The 23,839-nt window shown below is 44.9% G+C and overlaps 1 protein-coding gene and 1 pseudogene across 1 annotated transcript in view; both read right to left on the bottom strand.

The window, feature by feature from the left end:
* The window catches only part of SLC6A11 (solute carrier family 6 member 11), a 120,996-nt gene extending 117,825 nt beyond the window's left edge, over nucleotides 1–3,171 (bottom strand). Inside the window, exons 1-2 of the mRNA XM_007453051.1 lie at nucleotides 2,916–3,171; nucleotides 1–10 (exon numbers count right to left, since the gene is read on the bottom strand). The exon at nucleotides 1–10 is cut by the window's left edge and continues 143 nt beyond it. Coding sequence (XP_007453113.1) covers nucleotides 1–10; nucleotides 2,916–3,171 — 266 coding nt within the window. The remainder of the gene's footprint in view (nucleotides 11–2,915) is intronic.
* Nucleotides 3,172–17,251: 14,080 nt separating this feature from the next.
* LOC103075159 (26S protease regulatory subunit 10B pseudogene) lies at nucleotides 17,252–18,367 on the bottom strand (annotated as a pseudogene).
* Nucleotides 18,368–23,839: the final 5,472 nt, after the last annotated feature.

Below are 23,839 nucleotides of genomic sequence, written 5' to 3'. Positions count from 1 at the left end.
AGGAATGCCCCTGCAAGGATGCAAAGTAAGCGAATGAGGTTAAAACTGCCTCTAACCACTTCACGTTCAGCCTTTTAATAAGCACCTACTAGAGGCAATACATCATGTGCTCTGAGCTTGAGTTCAAGTTCCTGCTATGGGGCCCAGAGTCAGAAAATGTGAGCCTGGGTTTGTGCTCTCTGCCGCCTACTCCCTTGAATAACTTTATGTCACATCTCCCAGCCTCAACTTCCTCAACTGTAAAATAGGGCTTTAATACTTAATATCTGCACCACTTATCTCACAGAACTGTTGTGCAGCTAAGACGATAATATAGAAGAAATTGTGTTATATGCTTGATTCTTTTATTTATGCATTCTACCCTCCAGCGCAGGTCAAATTCATTCCCTCCCTGGACGATACACCCTTCTTTTATATTCTAAAGTAACCTCAACAGGCCAGGGGAGGGGGACCCCTTCTTCTTACTTGGGAAGTGACCTGCAAAAAGTCTTCATAAAGAAAGGCATTCTCAAGGAGATATACAATGAGCAGTAACAGGCCCATACATGGGCCCCAGGTATGAAGCTGAGTTATGAGCAGTTCGTAGCAAGAATCTGTCCAGAGAGGCTGGCTTTGAATCAATCTGAGAAAAGACCACCGTAAGCTTTAGCGCTCCCATCTTGAAACACAATACCCACTGCCTGAGCCTTTCTGTGAAACAAATTAAATAACTGAGGTGAACATGAGCCATTACAAGAAGAAAGGGATTTTTCCAAATCCCTCATTCTCTCTCTCTTGTCTAATAACAAAGCATGAAAACACACGCTATTCCCCACCATCTGATCTCACAAATGAAGGCTTTCACTGAAATTGCTTTTTGCTAAATGAAGTCCCTTTAACCACAGGATTAAAAGCAACGATTTTGATCAATCCTGATAATAGGACAATATTTACCAGGTTTTGAAAAGGTCTTAGTTTTCTATTTTTAGAAAGTTTCACCTTGGGAAAGAAATACTAACTATAGTTGCAATTTATGAGTAGAGCTGTGTAGATTTTTTTAAAAAGGTAAACAGTTGATAAGCAGATACCCCAACTATATCAGAAGGCAAAAAGTGTGTAAAAGAAGATAAGAGGGTCTGTTTGCTGAATATAAATCTAAGTGATTAAAACAAGCCACAGAAGTTTCCCGAATATGCTGTAATTTACCTGTGAATCCTCTAGAACCTAACAGATGACACTTTCTGAAAGCCTTGTGGCCTCTCTGTTCACAAAGCTAGTAATCCTTTAGATAACTAGCTCAATTAAACCAGGATATCTGTGCACCCAACGGAGACTCTTGTCTCATTAGAGTAAAAAGAAAATGACTCATTTTTAAACTTGACTCACTACAACCTTTTTTTCATCTGAGGCAGAGTTTGTAATTAATGCAACTTACACTATTTTCTGATTTTAGGAATGCATTTTTTGTTGTTGTTTTGGCATAAGAATTTCCCATCTTAAAAAAAAAAAAAAAGAAAAAAGATGTTAAAACAGCTCTTGCCTGGGACTATCCCAAAGGGTTTCCACAGGCCTCTAAGTGGACATGGCAGCTTACACAGGCTGAATGTGCAAAGAGAGGCGGATTCCCAGATGAGGGCACAGGGCATGTTCGGGGTCTCTGGGTCTGCTGTGTCTCTCCCCCTTGCCAAGCCACCAACACTGGCGGCCACTTCATTACCAGTGCAGGGCAGGCTTGGAGCAGGCTGTGCCTTCAGGATGAATGTCTCCAAAGAAAGGGCCCTGGCCAAGCAGTACCCTTTTCACTCTCCCTGCAGCTGCCCGCACAGGAAGTCCCGCTCCACGAAGCCTAACAGTGTGGTCCCTGCCAACCTCTGAGCCACCTTCATTGGGGTCTGGGGATCTGCTGGAGGGACACAGCAAACAGAGGGAGGAAAACATAGAGACTTCTCCTCACAGAAACTGTGCCACTCAAGGTTTCGCAAAGTCCTTTGCCATGGAACTGCCAGCTCTCCTGCTGATATGACAGGTCAGGGGCTCCTAAAGTCTGGAGCCCCTTCCTTGGGCTGGGAGATTTGAGGACTCACTGCTGCATCTGCACCAAACTGAGTCGGACACGTCGTCTCTAGAAACAACCCTCTCATCACCTTCCTTTCCCTGACCCCTGCAAGCTTTAAGCATCTTCTAAACATCCAATTATTATTGTTGCTATTTGTCATGAGTGACTCTGAGACCAGTAAAAGAAACTGTTTGGTGCCCATTTTCCCACCAGACAGTCCTGAAAATAGGCCCTAGAAAAGGCCCTACGGGCAAATGAAAGGCAGGGATGCCTCACCTAAAAGTTCTCCCTGTTGTCATCCAATCCCACTTTAAAACCAGGCCTTTGGTGTCAGAATCCCATCTTTACCCCTTATTAAGTGAGTGACTTCTCCGGCCCTTAGTTTCCTCATCTGCAAAACGGGTATAGCACTACCTACAAAGATGACTGTAGGATGAAATGAGATGATGTAAGTAAAGTTTAGTACGGAGGCTGGCGTTTCAACAAGCGCTCAAAACCCGAGCCTACTCAGATTATGAGCCCCTTTCCTTCAGGCAGGTTTCCAGTCAGGAAAGCTGAGGCTCAAAGGGTCTGTCTCCTGCCCCAAACATGAAGGGCTCCTCCTCTCGGTCTGCACCTCACGCTGGGACAGAACACACCTGGCGGACAAGTCCCCTCGGGCTAGCAGGTGGTACACGCAGGTGCGAAGCGCGCATGTGCACTGGGACGGCGCGCCTTGCCCAGGGGTAAGCTCGCTCGCCAGGTGGGCCGGGCCGGCGTTCTCCGCGAGGGTCCCCCTACACGCAGGCGCGGGAGGGGTCTCGCGCTCACCCCTAGCTCCCCGCCCCCACAGGGCTGGCTTCCCCCAACGCATTCTCCTCAGGGCCGCGCGTCGCCTCACCTCCGCCGTTCTTGTAGCACAGGTAAGGGAAGCGCCACACGTTGCCCAGCCCGATGATTTCCCCTGCCACGCTCAGCACGAACTCCACCTTGTTATTCCAGTGGCCGCGCTCATGGACTGCCTTGTCGCGCTTGTCGCGCGGGTCGCGGGCGGACGCCGCGCTCCCGCTGCCGCCGCCGCTACCCAGCACCTCGGACTCCCGCGCCTCCTCGGCAGCCTTCCCGTTGCCCAGAGGCAGCGCCTTCTCCGCCGTCATGGCCGCGCTGGCTGCCTCGTGCGCCGGGCCGGCTCTGCGCCGCCGCCCCGGGCGGGCTGGCTTTTCAGGAGGCGCGAGCAGGCGGGAGGGGGAGGCAGGGGGTGGAGCTGAGGGGCCGGGCCGGGCCAGCGCAGGGACGGGGACGCTGCGCGGCGGCCCGGCGGCCCGGCCCGCTCGGCGCCCGCGTCGCCTCAGCCCGGCTAGGCCGGGCCCGGGAGCCCTGTGAGCACTTTGCGCGCGCCGAGCACCTTGCGCGCGCCGAGCACTTTGCGCGCGCCGAGCACCTTGCGCGCGCTACCCCTTCTTTCTCATGTCCTACCCACATGGCCTCTTAAGAGTGGAAGGGTCCATTCAGGCCTAGGCTGGGCTCCAGGCACCAAGCCCTGAAGTTCCACCACTCTGTAACCTCCAACCTCCTGGGCCTCAGTTTCTCATCTCTAATCAGAGAAGTGGCTGTAGAACAGGCTTCTCCGACTTCAACGTACACACCAAGCACCTGCGGATCTTGTTAAACTGCACATCCTGATCCAGTGGGTGGGGCTGGGCTGGAGCTTTGGCGTTTGGAACATGTGCCCAGGTGATGCTAATGCTGTTGGCAGGGACCACACCTGGAGGAAGAACGGAGTAAATGAACTCCGGGTTTCGTCCCAGTGCTCAGACTGTGAGCTCCCCTAGGGAAGGGACACCTCCAGATCTTGTCCATCCTGGCGCCCACTGCTCTAAACACAGTGACTCAGGACAGTGTGGCCGTTAAGCGCTCCTGTCCACACTGGCAAATCTAATTTGAATCTCATGCTCCACCTATCTTAGTCTTCTCAGTCTTGGGAAGAAGTCATCTGACCTCTCTGTGCCTCAGTTTACTGGTTTGCAAAAAGGAATACCAACAGTGCCTTTCTTATGAGTTTGTGTGTGTGTGTGTGTGAGTTAATAAGAAAATGCTTATAAAGTATTTAGTGTATTCGAAGTGAGCTATGAACATTAGCGATTATTAGTATTATCATACAATGTTGTAGTCACTCACAAATATATTTGTGCATATTCTTGTTTAATATCTTTCTTTCCACTCAATTGAAAGGATGATGTACACTGTCTTGTTCATTATAACAGGTACAGAAGCCAGCACAAGACCTAGCACATAGTAGATGCTAACTAAATATGTGTGGAGAGAAGAAGGAAAGGCCAGAGGAAGGAAGGGAGGAAGGAAAAACAAAAGCAAGAGAAGATTAGGTCTGCAAGGGGCCACAAAGATAATCAGACCCACCTCTCATTTCACAGCCCCGAAGAAGCCCAGCCACATGAACTGTCGCTAACACCACCCACTGAGCTCTCCATCCATCCCTTGGAGCTCCCCCGAAGCTCTGAGGAAGAGCCTCCTTGTCTTGTGGCCTCAGCTTCTCCTTCATTCTACCTAACAACTGCTCAAATCTCCCCCCACCTCCATGCCCCACAGAAAACCCTTCCAGCCACCATCTTCCCCTTTCAAGCTTCCTTCCTTCCCTCCCCCTCACTATCATATTTCTTAAAAGAGTGAGTTTACATGCTGCCTGCCCTGTCTTCACCTCCCACTCATTCCTCAGCCCACAGCAATCTGGCGCCCACCCCCGCCACTCCCCTGAAAATGCTGTCTGTGAAGCCCTGGAAGCACTCTTAAAGTGGCAAATCCTACAGTTCCTTGTCCATAGCCATCCTGCCTGACCTGTAGGTAACTTTCTGCACCATTATTCCCATCTTTCCCTCTTAAACTTCGCACCTGCTTGGTTTCCTTGGTACTGCCTGCCTCTGTTACTGTTTCTCTCTCTGCTTCTCTAGTCTTCCTCTCTTTCCACTTAAACTGAGTCTTTCTCATGCATTAGCCACCCAACTAAATGCCGACAGCTCCCAAACCTCCACTCCCAGGTGCTGTCCAGCATATACTCAAAAGCAGAGATCCTGCAGAGTGTTAGGGTGAGAGTGAACTGAACTCAGGTAGATTCAGGCTCTGCCCCTTATTAGCTGCGTTACCTCTGCCTCAGGCTCCTCCTCTGTAAAGTGGGGTGAATATTAATTCTGACCTCATGGGGTGGGTGTGAGGGATAGAAACCTTGAGCACAATAGGTGCCCTGTGAATAGTATTTATTATTTTTATTGTGATCATGATGATGATGATGGTGACGATGGTGATGTTGGTGATGGTGATGTCATTCCCTTGCTTAGAAGTCTTCATCGGGCCTTCTTTTCCTACAGGATAAAATCAAATCGCTGACCCTGGCATTTTGAATTACCACCACAATCTGATTGTCCCAGACTTTCCTTCTAAATTAATTCCATCTTCTCCCATGCTAAAGGTACACATCAGTATTTTCATTTTCTTTGCAGTGATCCTCAATGCTGCATGTAGAATATATAGACAGTCAGGATCATCTTCGATCTTTGTGGTCCCTGCACATAATAGGCACCTAGGAGTTCATTTGTTAAATGAACAGCTGCATCAAAATGTAGAGATATATTCCTGGATTTTATTATTGCAATATTGGGCTATACCCCAGAATCTGTGGAAACCTCCTTTGAACCTAATTACATTTTCACTCTGTACAGCTGGTCAGCATAATTAACTACAGGAATTGACTTCCTCTGAGCAGCTATGATTTTGCAAGGCCTGCTTGGGAAGTAACGTGAACCAGCAGCACAGGGGGACCCCAACTCAGTTCTGCTGACGAGTTCTGTGGCCTCGGGTGCATCCCCTCGCCTCTGAGCTTTGGTGTCCTCAGTTTGTAAAATGAGCCTGAGTCTCGTCATCTCCCATGGTGGTCTTAAAGATGAAGCAAGACCATATGCGGAGAGCGTTGTACAAATACTAATGTCTCAAACTCACCTGTCAAGTTTTAACATTTCCCTTTATGAAAGTTAACCAGGTCCGTGTCCTCCTGTTAGAATTTAGTAAATAAATATTTAAAGTCCATCCCCATGATTATTTCATGGCTCTTGAAAAGGCTTCGTCTTTTTCTCTGTCTTTATCCAAAAGAGACCACATCTCCCTTATCATTTCACAGCCTCAACTCTGGACCTTTTCTATTTGGTTATTTCTTTGTTTAGGTTCAGTGACCTGACGAGCACACACCATGTCCATGGGGTAGATATGCTTAGGTTGGAGCACCGATGGGGATATGAGCCAAGTCTCATTTCCAGAGCTGGTCCTGATGCAGCATCGCATAGTGGTTAGGAACGTGGGCTCTGCAGTCATACTTCCTGGGTTCAAAGCCCAGCTCCACCACCTTGGCAAGCTACTCTCAGCCTCCGTTTTCTTATCTGTAAAATGAAGGTACTAATAGTATCTGCCTTTTAATTGCTACGAGGGTTGAATGGGTTAGCATTTGCAAAGTACTTGGATTTGTGCCTGATATAGACATTCTGTTAACTAAATATAGAAACAGTCTTCAGAGAATAGAAATGTCATGACTCCCTATCCGCTTCTTGGGCCAAGCATTCAAAGTCTTATCTTCTAGAAACAGCAGTTGCTGTCCTGAAGGCCTGTTTAAACTTCAGGATTGCTCATTCTTTCATTCACCAAATACCTATGGCTCTTCAATTGTTTTTCAGTTACGGTATTGGTCATGAGGGGACAGGCACAAGGCCTGCCCCAGTGGGATGCTGGAACCAGCTCAGACCACCTGGTGAAAGCTGATGATTAAGTTTTCAGGGAGTTTGCAAGCCACAGTTGTTGGTAGCTTGAACTCTGTCATGGTGGTTGTATTTACACCATGGGAATCTGCCGACACTACAGACACTACCAATCAGCTCCACCCCACTCAGCCAGTGTACCACCCACTGTTATGGGAGGAGACAGCTGCTAGTCAAGTAGTGACAGCAATGACTGGCCTCGACCACGTGATTCGCACTGGCGGTTTGACACGTGCTTGCACAGTTGGGTTTGCCCTCTTACCTGCTGACACTGCTGTGAGAACACAGCCCACGTGGCTGCTGCCCCCCCAGCCTCAGCCCCAGAAGGAGACAGTGGGGCTTGTTCCACAGCCAAAGCTGACCAATATGCTTATCACAGGCTGCGCTTGGGCCCTCACGCAGCCCTTCTCTGTTATGCTGCGCGACACCACTGTGGGGTAGGGGTGGTAATATCTTTGTTCTACAGATAACAAGACTGAAGCTCAGAGACGTTGAGCACCTTGTCCAAACTCACACAGTGGAACCAGAATTCGATCTCAGTTTTTTGATTATACTCTTTGACCTGCCAGGTTTGATTGCAGTCCTCTTCTAGCCAGTGCTTTCACCCATATGAACTTTGTCTTTCCCTGTTTGATCTAAGCAGAAAAAGGAGGGGACAGAGGAGGAAGTCCATGTCCTCTTCCTCACCTAAGCCTGAGAACATTAGCTCAAAACTTAGTCATTATATCCTGGATGCCAACCCAGGAAGAGGAGCCCCCATCTGGGCCATTTCCGGAGGAGACTCTAAGTTCCCAGACCCTGATTTTACACTTGCACTCTGAGCTGCAGCCCTTCTGGAATTGGGCAGCATCTGTGTTGTGAACGCAAGTGGTTCCTAACTTATGAGTTTCCCTGTACTTGTACCTAATCTCCCCGTTATCCTGCCTCAGATGTCTAAAGCTAGTGGCATATCAAGATGTGGACCTTTACCTACAGGTGGGGCTTCCAGAACCACTGCATCCGACAACAGGCTCTGTGTGCTCAGCTCCAGCGGCACCATTCACATTGTCACTCGAGAATTGTGCAACCTGGTGGCCCTGAGCCTGTTACGACACATGTCAACCCTGACCCTGGGTTACCCAGCTGGGAGACTGCTACGCTCCCCATGGGCCCCAGATATACAATGCCTTATAGCTGTATATCAGGGTTCCTCAAATATTTCCTGTGAGGACCATAAACTAAGAACTGAATGACTATTAACGTTATGTCCAGCCCCAAATCATAGCTCTCTGGGTCCGTTTCTCTGGTGACAACGATATCCCAAGCAACATTTTATACACCAGTTTCTTTTCTGTGATCCATTACCAAAAAAAAAAAAAAGAGCTCCCCTGGTGGCGCAGTGGTTGAGAGTTCACCTGCCGAGGCAGGGGACCTGGGTTCGTGCCCTGGTCTGGGAGGATCCCACATGGTGCGGAGTGGCTGGACCCGTGAGCCATGGCCGCTGAGCCTGTGCTCCGCAACGGGAGAGACCACAGCAGTGAGAGGCCCGCGTACCACAAAAAAAAAAAATTATTGGGGAACTTTTAAAGAAATTTTCCTTGTGCCCTAACACCCTCATCCCAGAGAAAGCCCACAGTGGCCCCTAGGGTCTGCCATGTGCTAAGCAAGGTGCTAAGTGCTGGTGATGGTTCAGAAGTGGTCTTGGCCTTTCAACAAGTTAAACATAATCCAGCGTGGTGGGCACTCGAATAGAGGTGGAAACAAGGGCTTATGGGAGCATCCTAGGGGGTTGCATAAGACTTCAGGGAGGAGGTGACATTTGCACTAAGCCTTTGAAGTATGAGTAGGCGTTCAGGTGGGCAAAGGAGAGGAGGCTGTGGCAAGCAGAAGGAACAGTGTAGGCAAAGGCACGGAGGTGTGGAGATGCTTGGTGGGTTTGGGGGGTGCCAACTACCTAAAACAGAAGTGTCCAACAGAGCAGCCACCAGCTGCACGTGGTTACTAAGTGCTTTAAATGTAGCTGGTCCTACTGGAGATGTAAAACACATTCCAGATTTTGAAGACTTAGTGTAAAAAAGAAGAATGTAAAATAGCTCACCAATATTTTTAATATTGATTACATGTTGAAATGATTTTTTGGATTTGTGGGTGTGATATTAGGATTTATAAGAAATATGTATTTGATCATTCAGATGACCAAAATATAGTTCTCATATATATATGGTCTTCATCCACAGTTCCTGGCTCACAGCACCCAAAACCCTTGGAATTTCCTGAATGAAAAGGGCAACAGAAACATCTTTTGTCATATTTGGTCTCTTGTCCTCAGTCCCTGAAGTCCTTGAGAGCCATAAAGGGGAAATGGTATCTTGTTATTCGTAACAAGTCTCTTTCCACCACAAATGGGTTTTTGTTAATGAGGTGACTTTTGGAAAACACCTGAAAATGAGGGCTGGTTGCCAGGGAACCAACCACTAATAGAGGGGTGGGACTTTCACTCCCACTCCCTGATCCCAGGGAGGGGAGAGGGGTTGGAGTTGAATTAATCACTAATGGCCAATGAATTGTGCGTATATAATGAAGCCCCATAAAAACCCAAGTGGACGGGGTTGGGAGAACTTCTGAATCAGTGAACATGGGGAGACATCCTTCCCCATACCTTGCCCTATGCATCTCTTCTATCTGGCTGTTCCTTAGTTATATCCCTTTGTAATAAGCCAATAATCTAGTAAGTAAACTGTTTCTCTGAGTTCTGTGAGCCACTCTAGCAAAGTAATCAAACACAAGGAGGGGGGCATGGGATCCTGCGATTTATAGCCTGTTGGTCAGAAGCACAGGTGACAGCCTGGACTTGTGATGGGCGTCTGAAATGGGGGAGGGTGCAGTCTTATGGGACAGAGCCCTTAACTCGTGGCATCTCATGCTATTGCATCAGATAGTGTTGAATTGAGCTGAATGGTAAGACACCCAGCTGGTGTCTGAGAATTGCTTGGTGGGGTGGAAAAACCCCACACATATTGGAATTGGTGATCAGAATCATCTATTGGGTTAAATATAATATAAGATTAAAGTGAATTTCATCTTTCTCTTTATAGTTTTTAAATGTGGCTACTGGAATATTTTAAATTACTTATGTGACATATTTCTGTTAGCACTGGGCTAGAAAAACTGGAGCCATAGAGGCAATAAATTCAGATTCGAGCCTTTAGTTCAGCTGTGGGCTGAAAGGAGCCTGTAAGCACGCCCGATTTGCTACATAGCTCAGAGCACCAGCCACTCACTGTTACATGGCAGCCAGCCTCTTCACACTGTTACGTGCTCTGCCCAGTCCCTGAAGCATCTGTGCTTTAGATGCTGCTGTGAGCACCCGTGGTGGCCATACTCCCCAGAGTGGCAGCCAGAGCCTGAGTGTCCCAGCTTTTCTGCACCAGTGCTGTCCTGTTGAGATATGACAAGAAGAGGTCCAGACTCTTATTCTTGGGCTGCCTGGGGAAAACGTTGGTCTATGCTGTAAACCCAATCTGAGTCCCAACCAAGTAAACTCTCAGGGGCCTATTTGAGGTCTTAAATCAAAGCTATTGCCAAACCCAAGACAGACAGCTTCCTGCCCGAGGCTGAATATTCAGCCATGACTTAGAGATCAGGCCCCCCCCCCCCCCCCCCCCAGGGAGCCCGCCCCCTGCCTGCCCCCCTCCCGAGCCCTCTAGGCCATACTGGACTACTCCCCTGCATTCTGGTGAGGACACAAGTGTCAATGTCACTGAGGAGGGGTCTGCGTGGCCCCTCCCCTGCCCTCAATGCCCATCCCCCCCCCCCCCCCGCCCGCTGTGGGCCATTTGCTTCTCATCAAGCTGTGAGTTATGGAGTGCTGTGCCCATTTCTAAATGCCCATCTGTTCTCCTCTTTAGAGAATGGCAAGGGGACAGGTGTCTGTCGCTGCCCCAAGTAGATTTTTCTCAACTGTCTTTCTTGCAGATTTCCTCATTCAGTTCACACCACAAATAGTGTGTGGTTTGTATTATCATCATCTCCAATTTATATTTGAGCGAACCAGGCTGAAAGAGTTTGAATGGCCCACGTAGCTTGTAAGTGGGGTTGCGGGAGCTTGGATTTGGGTCTCCTGGCTCCGAAGTCATCTTCCCGTTGCCTGACCTGGCCTCAGCCCTGTCGTGTTATCTGACTTCCCAAGCTCCAGTCATGAAGCTCTGTGTTAGTTAAGAGAATGCTGGCGGCTGTAACACATAAACACTGAAATCCCAGTGCTTTCACACATTTGAGGTTTACTCTCAGTATGCAAAGCTCTATCAGATGTTTGAGAGGCAGCCTTCCATGCAGTGATACAGGGATCCAGGTTCCACCCATGTTGGGGCTCTATTAATTTCAACGTGGGGCTCCCAAGATCTCTGCCGGTCTCCTCCACGGCTGCCATGACAAGATAGAAAACCGCCGACATCCTGTTGGGGGATGCTGGGGATGGAACATACATCAGGCAGCAGTGGCATTCCACTTCCAGGAGAATACATTAGGCAGCAGTGGCATTCCACTTCCAGGAGAATACATTAGGCAGCAGTGGCATTCCGCTTCTAGGACAGAGACCCCGAATGACAGTGTCTTAAAGAGAGGAGGCATGCCCCTTCTTCACCCTGCTGCTTAGGATCCTATACACGTGGTGGTAAGCCACCTTGAGCCACATGGTTGAGAAAAACGCCCTAGGGATGGCAGAGTGCAAGAGCAGAGGCTGGGTCCCTGAATGACTACACGGGGCTGAGTCACCATGCCAGCTGTGCACTACCCGCCTCCAGACTGTATGCAGGAGAAAGGGATTTCCGTCTCATTTAAGCCACTGTTGTTTTGGGTTCCTGTCCCATGCAGCTGAACCTGCATCTTAAATACAGGGTGCCCAGTCTTTTTGTCCACAGTAGGACTCTCACAAACAGTAGCTGGAAAAAGAGTTAGTCAGCCCACAAGCCCCAGCCCTTACCACAGATGCTTAGGGAGTCAGCAGAGGGAGTAACAACCTTTTGGGCATATCATGACTTTTTTTATTATGATAAAATAGGTATGACATAAATGTACCATTTTAGCTATTGTTAAGCGTACATTTCAGAGGCATTAAGGACATTCACACTGTTGTGCAGCCATCACCACCATCCATCTCCAGAACACTTTTCATCTTTCCAAACTGAAACTCTGTACCCATTAAACACTAACTCCCCCTTCTCCCTCAACTCCCTGGCAACCACTATTCTACTTTCTGTTTCTGTGACTTTGGCAGCTCTAGGGACCTCATGTAACTGGAATCACATAGTCTCTGTTCTTTTGTGACTGGCTTATTTCACTTAGCACAATGTCCTCAAGGTTCATCCACGAGCCAGAATTTCCCTTTTTTAAGACTGAATACTATTCTATTATATGGATGGATCATATTTTGTTTACCCATTCATTTGTTGATGGACACTTGGGTTGCTTCCACCCTTTGGCTATGGTGAGTAATGCTGCTATGAACATGGGTGTGCGAATATCTAGGAGGAAAGGAAAGATCTCTGTGGGTAGGGGAAAGAGAAAGTAGAAAAGGCACATTCATATCTTGGACCTGGAAGTAATGCGTAACTTTTCAGCTCACATATCATTGGCAGGAACTAGTCATAGGGTGTACTAGTTATCTATTGCTACATAACAAATTACCCCAAAACTTAATAGCTTAAAACAATAAATACACAGTACCTTATGGTTTCTGTGGGTCAGGAAATAAGGAGCAGATTCACTGAGTAGTTCTGGTTCGGGGCTTCTCATGAGGCTGCAGTCAAGAGATGGGCTGGGGCTGCAGTCATCAGAAGGCTTGATGGGGCTACAGGACCTGCTTCCAACATGATGCACTCACATGGCTGTTGGCAAAAGGCCTCAGCTGTTTCCACAGGGCTGATTGTCTTCAGAATGTGTCAGCTGGTACTCTCTAAAGTAAGGCACCCAACCTAGCCTCAGAAATTATATACCATCATTTCTGTGATAGTCTGCTGGTTACGTAGGTCAAAGCTGTAGGTGATGCTCACTGGTGTAGTTCAGACCCAAGTCTCAGAGAGACACCATTAGGGGAGAGGCATCATCAGGAAAAGTATGCATGGGAGCTAAATTCAAGGATTGGGAGTCTAGGAAGCAGTGTAGCATGTCAGATAAGAGCACTGGTTTTGGAGTCAGTAGCCTGGGTTCGAAATCCACTTAAAATTCTTCGTTCTTGGATGAATACTCACCTCTCAAGAGTCCAGTTTCCTGTATGACAGGAAAAAACAACATTTACCTCATAGGATTTTGAGGATTGCTGATCTAATCCAGTGTTTCCTAAGCTTTGCTTTATCTGTGTCCTTAATGCTTTTTTCATATATGTATGCCACCTATAGTATTACCTAATATTTTTAGATATTTTATAACATCTTTATTGATATATAATTCACACAATACAACTCACCCATTTAAAGTATACAATTCAGTGGTTTCAGTATAGTCACAGCTGTGTAAGCATTACCATAATCAGTTTTTGAACACCCCAATTTTCATCACCCTAGAAAGAAACCCTGTACACTTTAGCAGTCACTCCCCATTTTTCCCCAGCTCACCCCTCCTCCCGCCCTAGGGAACCACTGATCTACTTTCTATCTCTATGGATTTTCCCATTATGGACATTTCATATAAGTGAAATCATAAAAATATGTGGTCTTCTTTGTCTGGCTTTTTTCATTTAGCATAATGTTTTCAGGATTCATCCACATTGTAGCATTTATCAGCACTTTATTTTTTATAGCTGGATAATGCATTGTGTGGGTATGCCACATTTTATTTATCCATTTATCTGTTGATGAACAGCAGGATTGTTTTCAGTTTTTCACTATTATGACTAATGCTGTGAACCTTCATGTACAAGTTTTTGCATGGACATATGTGTTCAGTTCTCTTGGGTATACCTAGGAGTGGAATGACCTGGTCGTATGATAAATCTATGTTTAGCCTTTTGAAGAACTGTTAGACTGTTGTACAAGGGTTACAATTTCTCCAACTCTTACTATTATTTTTTTTTTTATTGTAGCCATTCTACTTGGTGTGAAGTGGTAGCTCCTTGTGGTTTTGATTTGCTTTTCCTTATTATAGACTCATTTTGTTTATATTTAAAGGAGACTTTACATTGCTACCCTAAGTGGAAAGACAGTATCATTTACCACAAATAGTTGGTAAACTGCTAATAATGTGACTATCAGAAGGACACTTGTCAGTGTACGCATGCTGTAATTGATGTTTACTGCCTTTTGGGAAATACCAATATAGTCGATGTGATAAATGTGAAGCTATATCATTTTATTATTGTTTGTGAGTCATAGGCAAAGGCAGAAGAGGGTCTTTTGTTGTGTTTGAGGGAAGAGGGTGGGGTGAGATTCAGAAGATCTGTATTAAAGAGGGAAGTCTGGCTAGTGCGAGGGAGCAGCCTCAGAAAACTGAAAACAACCAGTATGTGGATGCCGGGAATTTACAAAGTAGTGTTAAGTGTAAAGTGTGCCGGATGGCAGAGGTGAGAGCTCAGGGATTCTTTTCTCCAGTGTATGTTGATCTTAACTCTCTCTCGCATCCTTGCAAGGCAGGCTAAAGTGTATATTCTTAGAGCTCATGGATGGTGACGGGGCAGCGCTGGATCTGATTCAGCCTTAGATACCCTGCTCTGCCCCCAGTGCTGCAGCTCAGACACCTTGTGTGAGGAGGGAAGGGTTGGTCGGGGAGTCCTGACCTGGCAGCTGGGACTGAGGTTCAGAGGCTGCAGAAACTTGTCCAAGTTCATGGGCTTATAGACAGGAGACCTGGGACTAGAATCCGGGTCTCCCGATCCCCCTACCATTATTGCTTCTGGACGGCTCTTCTTGGCTCTTTATTTCACCTGTTTGTATAGTGAGATGCCCACAGATTTCTTGCTAATAGACTGAGCTTTGTTACTCACAGTGTGGTTCATGCCAGCAGCAGCAACAGCGCCTGGGAGGTTATTAGAAATGCAGACTCTCGGGCTGCACCCAGACCCTACTGAATCAGAATCTGCATTTTAACAAATCCCCAGGTAATTTGAATGCACATCAATGTTTCAGAAACACAGACTAAGATATTACTGTTGGGTTTATTCATCCAAAACCCTTATTTCAGCACCTGCTATCTGCCAGGCTCTAGTAAGTGCTAAGCAAGCAGAGGGTCCCAGGCCAGTCAGTGAGATAGATGAGAAACCAGAGATCACAGACCTACCACAGACTTTTATTTATTTATTTACTGCTCGCTGAAACAGTAGTTGCTTTATTGATTTCCCTAAAGATGAATCGCTAAGAATTCAGTGGTGGCTGCTGTGGGTGGTGTATGTCCGTCCAGCGTGCTTTGCCTTTTGTCCTCTTCCAGATCATTTGGAAACTCTTCCCCTACTCATTTTTTTTTTAATTCAAAAATATTTATTGAGCACCTTTATATGCCAAGTCCTGTTCTAAACACTTGATACAGTGGTCAAGAAATCAGACAAAGCCCCTCTTTTCAAGGAGCTTCTTTATATTCTAATAAAGAATGAAAACTAAATAATATCAAAGAGTAATAAGTCTTCTGGAGAAAAATCAAAGTGACAGCAGGGTCAGGGAGGAGTGTTCTTTGGGTAGAATGGTAGAAGAAGGCCTCTCTGAAGATGTAACATTCCCACCCAGGACCTGAGAAGGAGCCAGTCCTTTGACATCTCAAGCAAGAGCAGGTGGTTGGTTTCGGTGGGGCTGTCACTCAAGGTGCTAGAGCTGCGACAGTGATTGGTACAAGGATGAGCATATGATCCCAAAAGAGCCAATAAGAGTCTTTCCTGGGGTTGATATATAGACATGGGGAGAAAGCAGTTGCTAAGGAGATTTCTTTATGACCTTCAACAAGTCTCTTGCCTTCTCTGTGCCTCATTTTACTCATCTGTGAAATAGAAGGGTTAGACCACATGCCACTTCAGCCTCTGCTACCTCGAACTTGCAATTCTGAAAGATCCTGCTTTTTGAAACAAAGTATCACAATGCTGGCTGCTTTGGGGGTCTGTCCTCCCTCCAGCCTTCTCAGATACATCTCAACAATAGTCTTGATAACTGAAGCTGACTCCTATTTGAAAATTTTAAATGGTCAGCCTCTGCCCAGCAGGGAAGTTTGTTGAGGTCCATCTACCATCCCTATATTTGTTTCACGACTGGAGGTTGGGAAGAAGCCTCTAGGCTCAAATCCTAGTCTGCTTCTTATTCGTCAGGTGACCCTGAACAAGAATTGTAACTTCTCTGAGTCTCAATTTCTTCATCTGAAAAGTCAGTATAATAATAGCATCCATCTCGTGAGGCCCTTTTGAGAAGTAAATGAGCTGTCACAGGCACCTCTCTTGCCCAGATCTGTGGTCTGTAGATCAACATCCTCCTTTCCTGCTAGACTGTAAGCGGCATGGGGGCATGAACTGGGACTGATTTTATGTACAATACAGTTAGCCATTATTTTCTTTTATTACTGTTGAGAAAGTTAACGTTGATTTTTGTACTTTTTTTTTTTTTTTTTTTCTTGCGTTATGCGGGCCTCTCACCGCTGCGGCCTCTCCCATTTGCGGAGCACAGGCTCCGGACGCGCAGGCTCAGCGGCCATGGCTCACGGGCCCAGCCGCTCCGCGGCACGTGGGATCCTCCCGAAACGGGGCACGAACCCGCGTCCCCTGCATCGGCAGGCGGACTCCCAAGCACTGCGCCACCAGGGAAGCCCGATTTTTGTACTTTTAAATAGTTATGCCAATCTGCTACCAAGATTACAGAAAGGCCTGGGGTAAGATAGGACTTTTTAGGGGCCTCTAATGAAAGTGTTTGCATAGAGTACGTGGGAATAGCAAGAGGAAAAGAGAAGAGACATCTATTGAGCACCTCCAGTACGCCAGTCAGTGTGCAAGGAGCCTGTACATCCAGTGCCCATTAACCCCTCACCACAATCCCAAGAAGTGGGTAGGGTTGTTATCCCCATCAGGCAGATAAGAAATTGGAAGCTCAGAGAAGTTATGACACTTGTCCAGGATAACACAGCTAACGAGTGACTCAGATGAAATTCATACCAGTCTGGCTCCAGGGCCAACTTCTTCCTACCTCTTTAAGATGTAGTTCTTCAGAGGTGATAGGAAGAATCCATACTTGGTCAGGAGTCAGGGAAGTAGGTGTTCTCTGGTAATCAAGGAGGGAAGAGAGACCTTGCATTGTAAACTGAGGCAGAGCTTCTGTGCTGAGAGGGTGATCCTGGGCTGAAAACAGGGGGCATCTACCTGTGTGGTCCTGTAGTGACCAGATCTCAGATACTGTTTGTTGAATGTCACTGCGTGCTATGCTCCATTTTTAGCTTTACAAGCATCACTCACAGGAGTGCCAGGAAATAGGGATGTTGTAAGCCAGATCTATCCAAAATCATGATCAGCAAGAATTGCAAACATACTTGCTTCAGTACAAACATTTCTAAGTGAGCCACATTTCTAAGTTCTGCTCCATTAAAGCCATCTGAAAGCTTCACAGTTGCTTCATAATCTATTTCACCGTGCTTTGGAATGGGACCTGCATGGATTTTCAATATATCTAACCTTGCTTGTTCGTTTGGTAAATCAGTATGTATTTTTCTATCTAATCTGCCTGGATGAAGCAAAGCAGGATCCACTGTATCTGGCCTGTTGTAGCCACGATCATTTTAACTCTATGTAGAGTATCAAATCCATCCACTTGATTCAGTAGCTCCATTAAAGTTCTCTGAATCTCTCTATTAGCTGCAGTACCCTCAGGAAACCGACGACCACCAATAGCATCTATTTCATCCATAAAAATGATGCATGGCTGATGGTCCCTGGCATAATTAAACATTTCTCTCATCAGACGAGCACTTTCACCAATGTACTTGTCTACAATAGAACTAGATACAACCTTTAAGAAATTGCAATCTAGCTTGCTAGCAACAGCTCATGCCATGAGTGTTTTTCCTATACCTGGTGGTCCATATAGCAAACAGCCTTTTGGAGGTATTATTCCTACACGTTGGAATAATTATGGGTTTGTAAGAGGTAATTCTATTACCTCTCTTAATTCCCGAATCTGTTCTGATAGCCCTCCAATCTCAGAATAAGGCACATTCCCAGGGTCCTCATGAGACATGTTGAGAACCAGTGGATCTACCTCTCTTGGCAAATACCTCACGATAGTTAGTCATATCCAAAGCAACTCTTGTTCCTTCCTGGCTTCAGCTTACTTTTGTCAAGCTGTCGACGACAACCCACAACATATCTTGGTCCATTTGTAGCTTTAACAATGAATTTTTCTTCAGTTAATTGCTTAAGTACTGCACCCACAATCTGCCCAACACTTTTTAGGGCCTTCACATCATTTTCAGACTTTTCATACTGCTCAGCAAGTTCTTTTAATTGTTCCCTTAACTCCTTGAGACGGCTGTCCATCTCCTTGTGCTCCAGCAGCTTCTTGTGGTGCTCCTGAAGCACCTTATCTCTAGGGTCCTCCATGATGGGAAGCTTTTTTTTTTTTTTTTTTTGCGGTACGTGGGCCTCACTGTTGTGGCCTCTCCCGTTGCGGAGCACAGGCTCCGGACGCGCAGGCTCAGCGGCCATGGCTCACGGGCCCAGCCGCTCCGCAGCACGTGGGATCCTCCCGGACCGGGGCACGAACCCGTGTCCCCTGCATCGGCAGGCGGACTCTCAACCACTGCGCCACCAGGGAAGCCCCTGGAAACTATTTTTAACATTTTAAGCAGCTATTATCTGTTTTCCAAAGTGACCATACCATTTTATATTCCCACCTGCAGAGTATGAAAGTTCCAGTTGCCCCACATACTCACTAACGCTTGGAGTGGTCAGTCTTTTTAATTTGAGCCGTTCTAGTGGTTGTGAAGTGGTATCTCATTGTGTGGTTTTTTTTTTTCGTTGTGGTTTTGAATTGCATTTTCCTAATGACTAATGACGTGAGGCATCTTTTCATGCACTTATTTGCCATCTTCTTTGGTGAAATGTCAGTTCAAATCTTTTACCGTTTTCATTGGGCCATTTGTCTTACTATTGAGTCATACATGTAAAAAAATATATCCTACATACAAATTCTTTGTTGATTCCGTTTTGCAAATATTTTCAGTCTGTGACATGTCTTTTCATTTTTATAACAGTATCTGTTGAAGAGCAAGTGTTTTTAATTTTGCTGGAAACCAACTAAATTATTTTTTCTTTTATAGTTTATGCCTTTTGTTTCCTATTTTTTTTTTCTTTTTTTGCCAAATATAAGATCACTAAGATTTTCTCTCATGGTTTCTTCTAGAAGTTTTATAGTTTAAGCTTTTACATCTAGATCTATGATCCATTTTGAGCTAATTTTTATATATGGTGTGGTATGATAATGATCTGGTTCAGTTTTTACTTCCAAATATGCAACTGTTCCAGAACCATTTTTTGAAAAGATTATCCTTTCTCCATTGAACTCCCTTGGCACCTTTGTTGAAAATTAATTAACCATGGGTATATGGGTCTATTTCTGGACCTTCCATTCTATTTCACTGATGTATGTTTATACAGATGCCACATTGCCTTGATTAGAGTTGCTTTATAATAAATCTTGTAATCAAGTGGTCTAAGTTCTCCAACTTTGTTCTTCTTGTTCAAAATTATTTTGGGTATTCAAGGTCCTTTGCATTTTAATATAAATTTTAAAATCAAGTTGTCAACTTCTACCAAAAAAAAAAACCTTCTGGGACTTTGATTGAGATTGATTGAATCTACAGATAGATTTGGTGAGAATTGCTGTCTTAGGATTGATTTTGCCAGTTCTCAAACATGGTATATTTATCCATCTATTTAGGTTTTCTATCATTTCTGTTAGCAATGTTTTGAAGTTTTTGAGGTACTAGCCTTGTGTATCTTTTTTTTTTTTTTTTTTGCGGTACGCGGACCTCTCACTGTTGTGGCCTCTCCCATTGCGGAGCACAGGCTCCGGACGCGCAGGCTCAGCGGCCATGGCTCACGGGCCTAGCCGCTCCATGGCATGTGGGATCCTCCCGGACTGGGGCACGAACCCGTGTCCCCTGCATCGGCAGGCGGACTCTCAACCACTGCGCCACCAGGGAAGCCCCTTGTGTATCTTTCATTCAAACTTTTGATAAGTATTTTATATTTTTGATGCTATCATTAATAGTGTTTTTTAAAAATATGAATTCCTGATTGTTTCTTTCTGGTACATAGAAATAGAATTATTTGTTTTATGTTAACTTGGTGTCCTGCAACCTTTCTAAATTCACTTATTCCAGCATTTTTTTGGGTAAATTCCTTAGGATTTTCTACAGACTATAATTTTGCCTACAAATAAAGGCAGTTGTATTTCTTCGTTTCGAAATTGTATGCCTCTTATTTGTTTTTTCTGGCCTATTGCAATGGATAGAACCTCCAGTATAATGTCACGTACAAGTGGTAAGAACAGACATCTTTTTCTCTCTCCTGATCTTTGTGGGGAATGTATTCTGTCTGTCAGTAAGGTGATGTTAGCTATATGTTTTTATGGATCATCTTTATCGGGTTGATGATGTTCCCGTCTATTCCTAGTTTGCCTAGAGTTTCTATTATGAATGGTTGTTGGATTCTATCAAATGCTGCTGTTGCGTCTGCTTCCTCCTCTTCCTACTCCCCCTCCTCCTTCCCCTCTTCCTTCTCCTCCTCCTTTTCTTCTTTTTCCTCTTCCTCTTCCTCACATCTTTTGAGATGATAATATGCATTTTTCTTTTCCTTTTCCTTCCATAAGTATGGTGAATTACATTAATGTTAAATGTAAAACCAACCTTGCATTCCTGGGATAAACTCCACTTGGTCATGATCCTTTTACATATTGTAGTTATGATTTACTAAACTTCATTTTTTTGCATCTGTGTTCATGAAAGATGTTGATCTGTAGTTTTGTTTTACTTTTTCTTGTAATGTGTTTGTCTGGTTTTGCTACCAGGTTAATGCTTGCTTCGTAGAATTTGTTAGGGAGTGATTTCTCCTTCTGTTTGATTTTCCAGAAGAGTTTATGTAAAACTGATATTATCTTTATTAAATGTTTCACAGAATTCACCAATGAAACCATCTGGGCCTGGAGTTTTTCTTTGTGGGAAGTTTTTTTTTTTTAATTAATTAATTTTATTTTTGGCTGCGTTGGGTCTTCATTGCTGCACGCAGGCTCTTCTCTGGTTGCAGTGAGCAGGGGTTACTCTTCGTTGTGCGCGGGCTTCTCATTGCAGTGGCTTCTCTTGTTGCAGAGCACGGGCTCTAGGCGCGCAGGCTTCAGTAGTTGTGGCATGGGGGCTCAGTAGTTGTGGCTTGCGGGCTCTAGAGAGCAGGCTCAGTAGCTCAGTAGTTGTGGCTCACGGGTTTAGTTGCTCCATGGCATGTGGGATCTTCCCCAACCAGGGCTCGAACCCGTGTCCCCTGCATTGGCAGGCGGATTCTTAACCACTGCACTGCCACGGAAGCCCCCGTGGGAAGGATTTTAACTACAAAAGAAGTTCTTACTAGATATAGGGCTATTTAGGATATATATTTATTCTTGAGTGAGCTTTGGTAATTTGTATCTTGCAAGGAATTTATCCATTTCATTTAAATTGCTGAATTGATTGGTATATACTTATATATAATATTCCCTATTAGCCTTTACTCTCTGTAGGGTCTATGGTCATGACTTTTTATTCCTGATGTTGGTAATTTATGTCATCTTTTTTTTTCTTGATTAGTCTGGCTAGTGGTTTGCCAATTTTAATAATTTTTTAAAATAATCGGTTTTGCTTTGCTTTGTTACTTTTCTGTTTCAATTTCACTGCTGTTTAATTTTTTTCTCTTTATTTTTTTTCTGCTTATTTTGGGTTTAAGTTGCTGTGCTTAGTTAGAATAACTTTGAATAGAATAATAAGGTAGAAACCTAGGTCATTGATTTGAAACTCTTCTTTTCTACTATAAGCATGTATTACTATAAATTTCCCTCTAAGCGGAGTTTTAGCTGCATCCCCCAAATTTTGATGCATTGTATTTTTATTTTCATTCAATTAAAAATATTTTGTAATTTTCCTTGTAATTTCTTCTTCGATCCATGAGTTAATTAGAAGTGTGTTGTTTAGTTTTCTATATTTGAGGACTTTCCAGATCTATTACTGATTTCTAACGTAATTATATTGTAGTTTAAGAACATAATTTATATTATTTAAATTCTTATAAATGTATTAATTTTTAGTTGATCCTGTATCTATTGGTCTTGACAATTTCACTTGTTAATTCTAATTGTTTGCTTTTCCCCTAAGATTGTGAATGAGATTGTGGACATCCTTATCTTGTTCCCAAACACTAGAGGAAAGAATGCAGTATTTCATCATTAACTATGATGTTAGCTGTGGATATCTTGTACATACTCATTATGTAGTTAAAGAAGTTCCCTTCTATTCCTACTGCTGAGGAATTTGTTATAGATAGTTATTGATTTTATCAAATTTTTTGTTTGTTTGTTTGTTTGTTTGTTGTGGTACACGGGCCTCTCACTGTTGTGGCCTCTCCCGTTGTGGAGCACAGGCTCTGGATGCGCAGGCTCAGTGGCCATGGCTCACGGGCCCAGCTGCTCCACGGCATGTGGGATCCTCCCAGACCGGGGCACGAACTCGTGTCCCCTGCATTGGCAGGCAGACTCTTAACCGCTGCGCCACCAGGGAAGCCCTTATCAAATGTTTTTAATAAATCTTTTGAGATATGATTTTTCTCAGTATGGTGAACTGTATTGATTGATATTTAAATGTTACACCATACTGGTATTTTTCAAATAAACTTCGCTCAGTCATGATAGATTATCCTTTTTAAAAAATATATCACTGTATTCAATTTGCTAATATTTTGTATAGTATTTTTGTATCTCTATTCATGAATGGTATTTTACAATCATTTTATTTTCTTATAATATCCTTGTCTGGTTTTGGTTCCAGGGACGTGTTGATCTCAATATGTTGAGAAATGTTCCCTCTTTATTTTGGTGACAAAAAATTGTTTTTTTTTTTAATGTGTAGAAAGAGTTGTTTGTCTTTTTTTTTTTAAGAATATAGGACTATTCAGATTTACTGTTTCTTCTTGTTTTCATTTTGGCAAGTTATGTTTTTCAAAGAATGATGGCATAAAAATTCCCCTTTTAGCAGCATGAACATCCGCTCCATGTAAAGTATCCTAAAACACAGAGTGTTGGTTTTAGTTTATCAACACACCCACTGGCCAATGGCAAGACCAGGAAAGTCATCCCAACACTTTAGGAGAAAAATTTATGGTAGTATATAACAACACTTTACACATTGTTAAGTGCATGTGTACAGGTTGTTGTTGGTTTTTAGCGAGGTGGGAACATATTTTGGAATGCCCGAGGTGCTCTTTGGCTAAGCCTATCAGCTGTCCTAAGATGGGTTGGAAAATATAGGTTGCTAAGAGTCTCCCAGCATCCAAGGAAAACTATTATACATATTTGTATTACGAGGTTCAGAGTAGCCAGTAGTTGAGCTTCTTTTGAGGGGTGACGGTACCTCACTGGAAATCACTTCATTCAACCAGCAGCTCCCTGGAAGCTGGGACCAGGAAAAATAGTTCATGAATTGGAAACCAGAAGAATTCTCCAGAATCTGGGTGTGAGCTAGAGTTAGCAGCAAGGTCAGGGTGAGGGCCAGATAGGGCCATGAGCCCCTGAGCTAAAGTCACCTCCTAACTGAGAGGACTGGCTTCTCACCGGCAGCCTGCCTGTCCTCCCATCTCAGGGAGTAGGGACTGTCCTGGGTTCCAGGGTCACCAAGTGACCCATCTCTGGCTGGAGTGGGTCAGATGTTAGGGCATTCATTTATTTACCCACTTGCTCATGTTGGGTCACCACTGAGGTACCAGGGCCCTGGTGACTCCTAGCCAGGTGAACACAAGCCTTCCCCCCCACCCCCGCCCGTTCCCCATCTCATCCCCTTTTCTTCC

The sequence above is a fragment of the Lipotes vexillifer genome, unplaced genomic scaffold (assembly GCF_000442215.2).
Source record: "Lipotes vexillifer unplaced genomic scaffold, Lipotes_vexillifer_v1.1 scaffold1272, whole genome shotgun sequence".
NCBI classification, from domain to species: Eukaryota; Metazoa; Chordata; class Mammalia; order Artiodactyla; family Lipotidae; genus Lipotes; species Lipotes vexillifer.
This window is presented reverse-complemented; position numbering and strand designations above follow the sequence as displayed.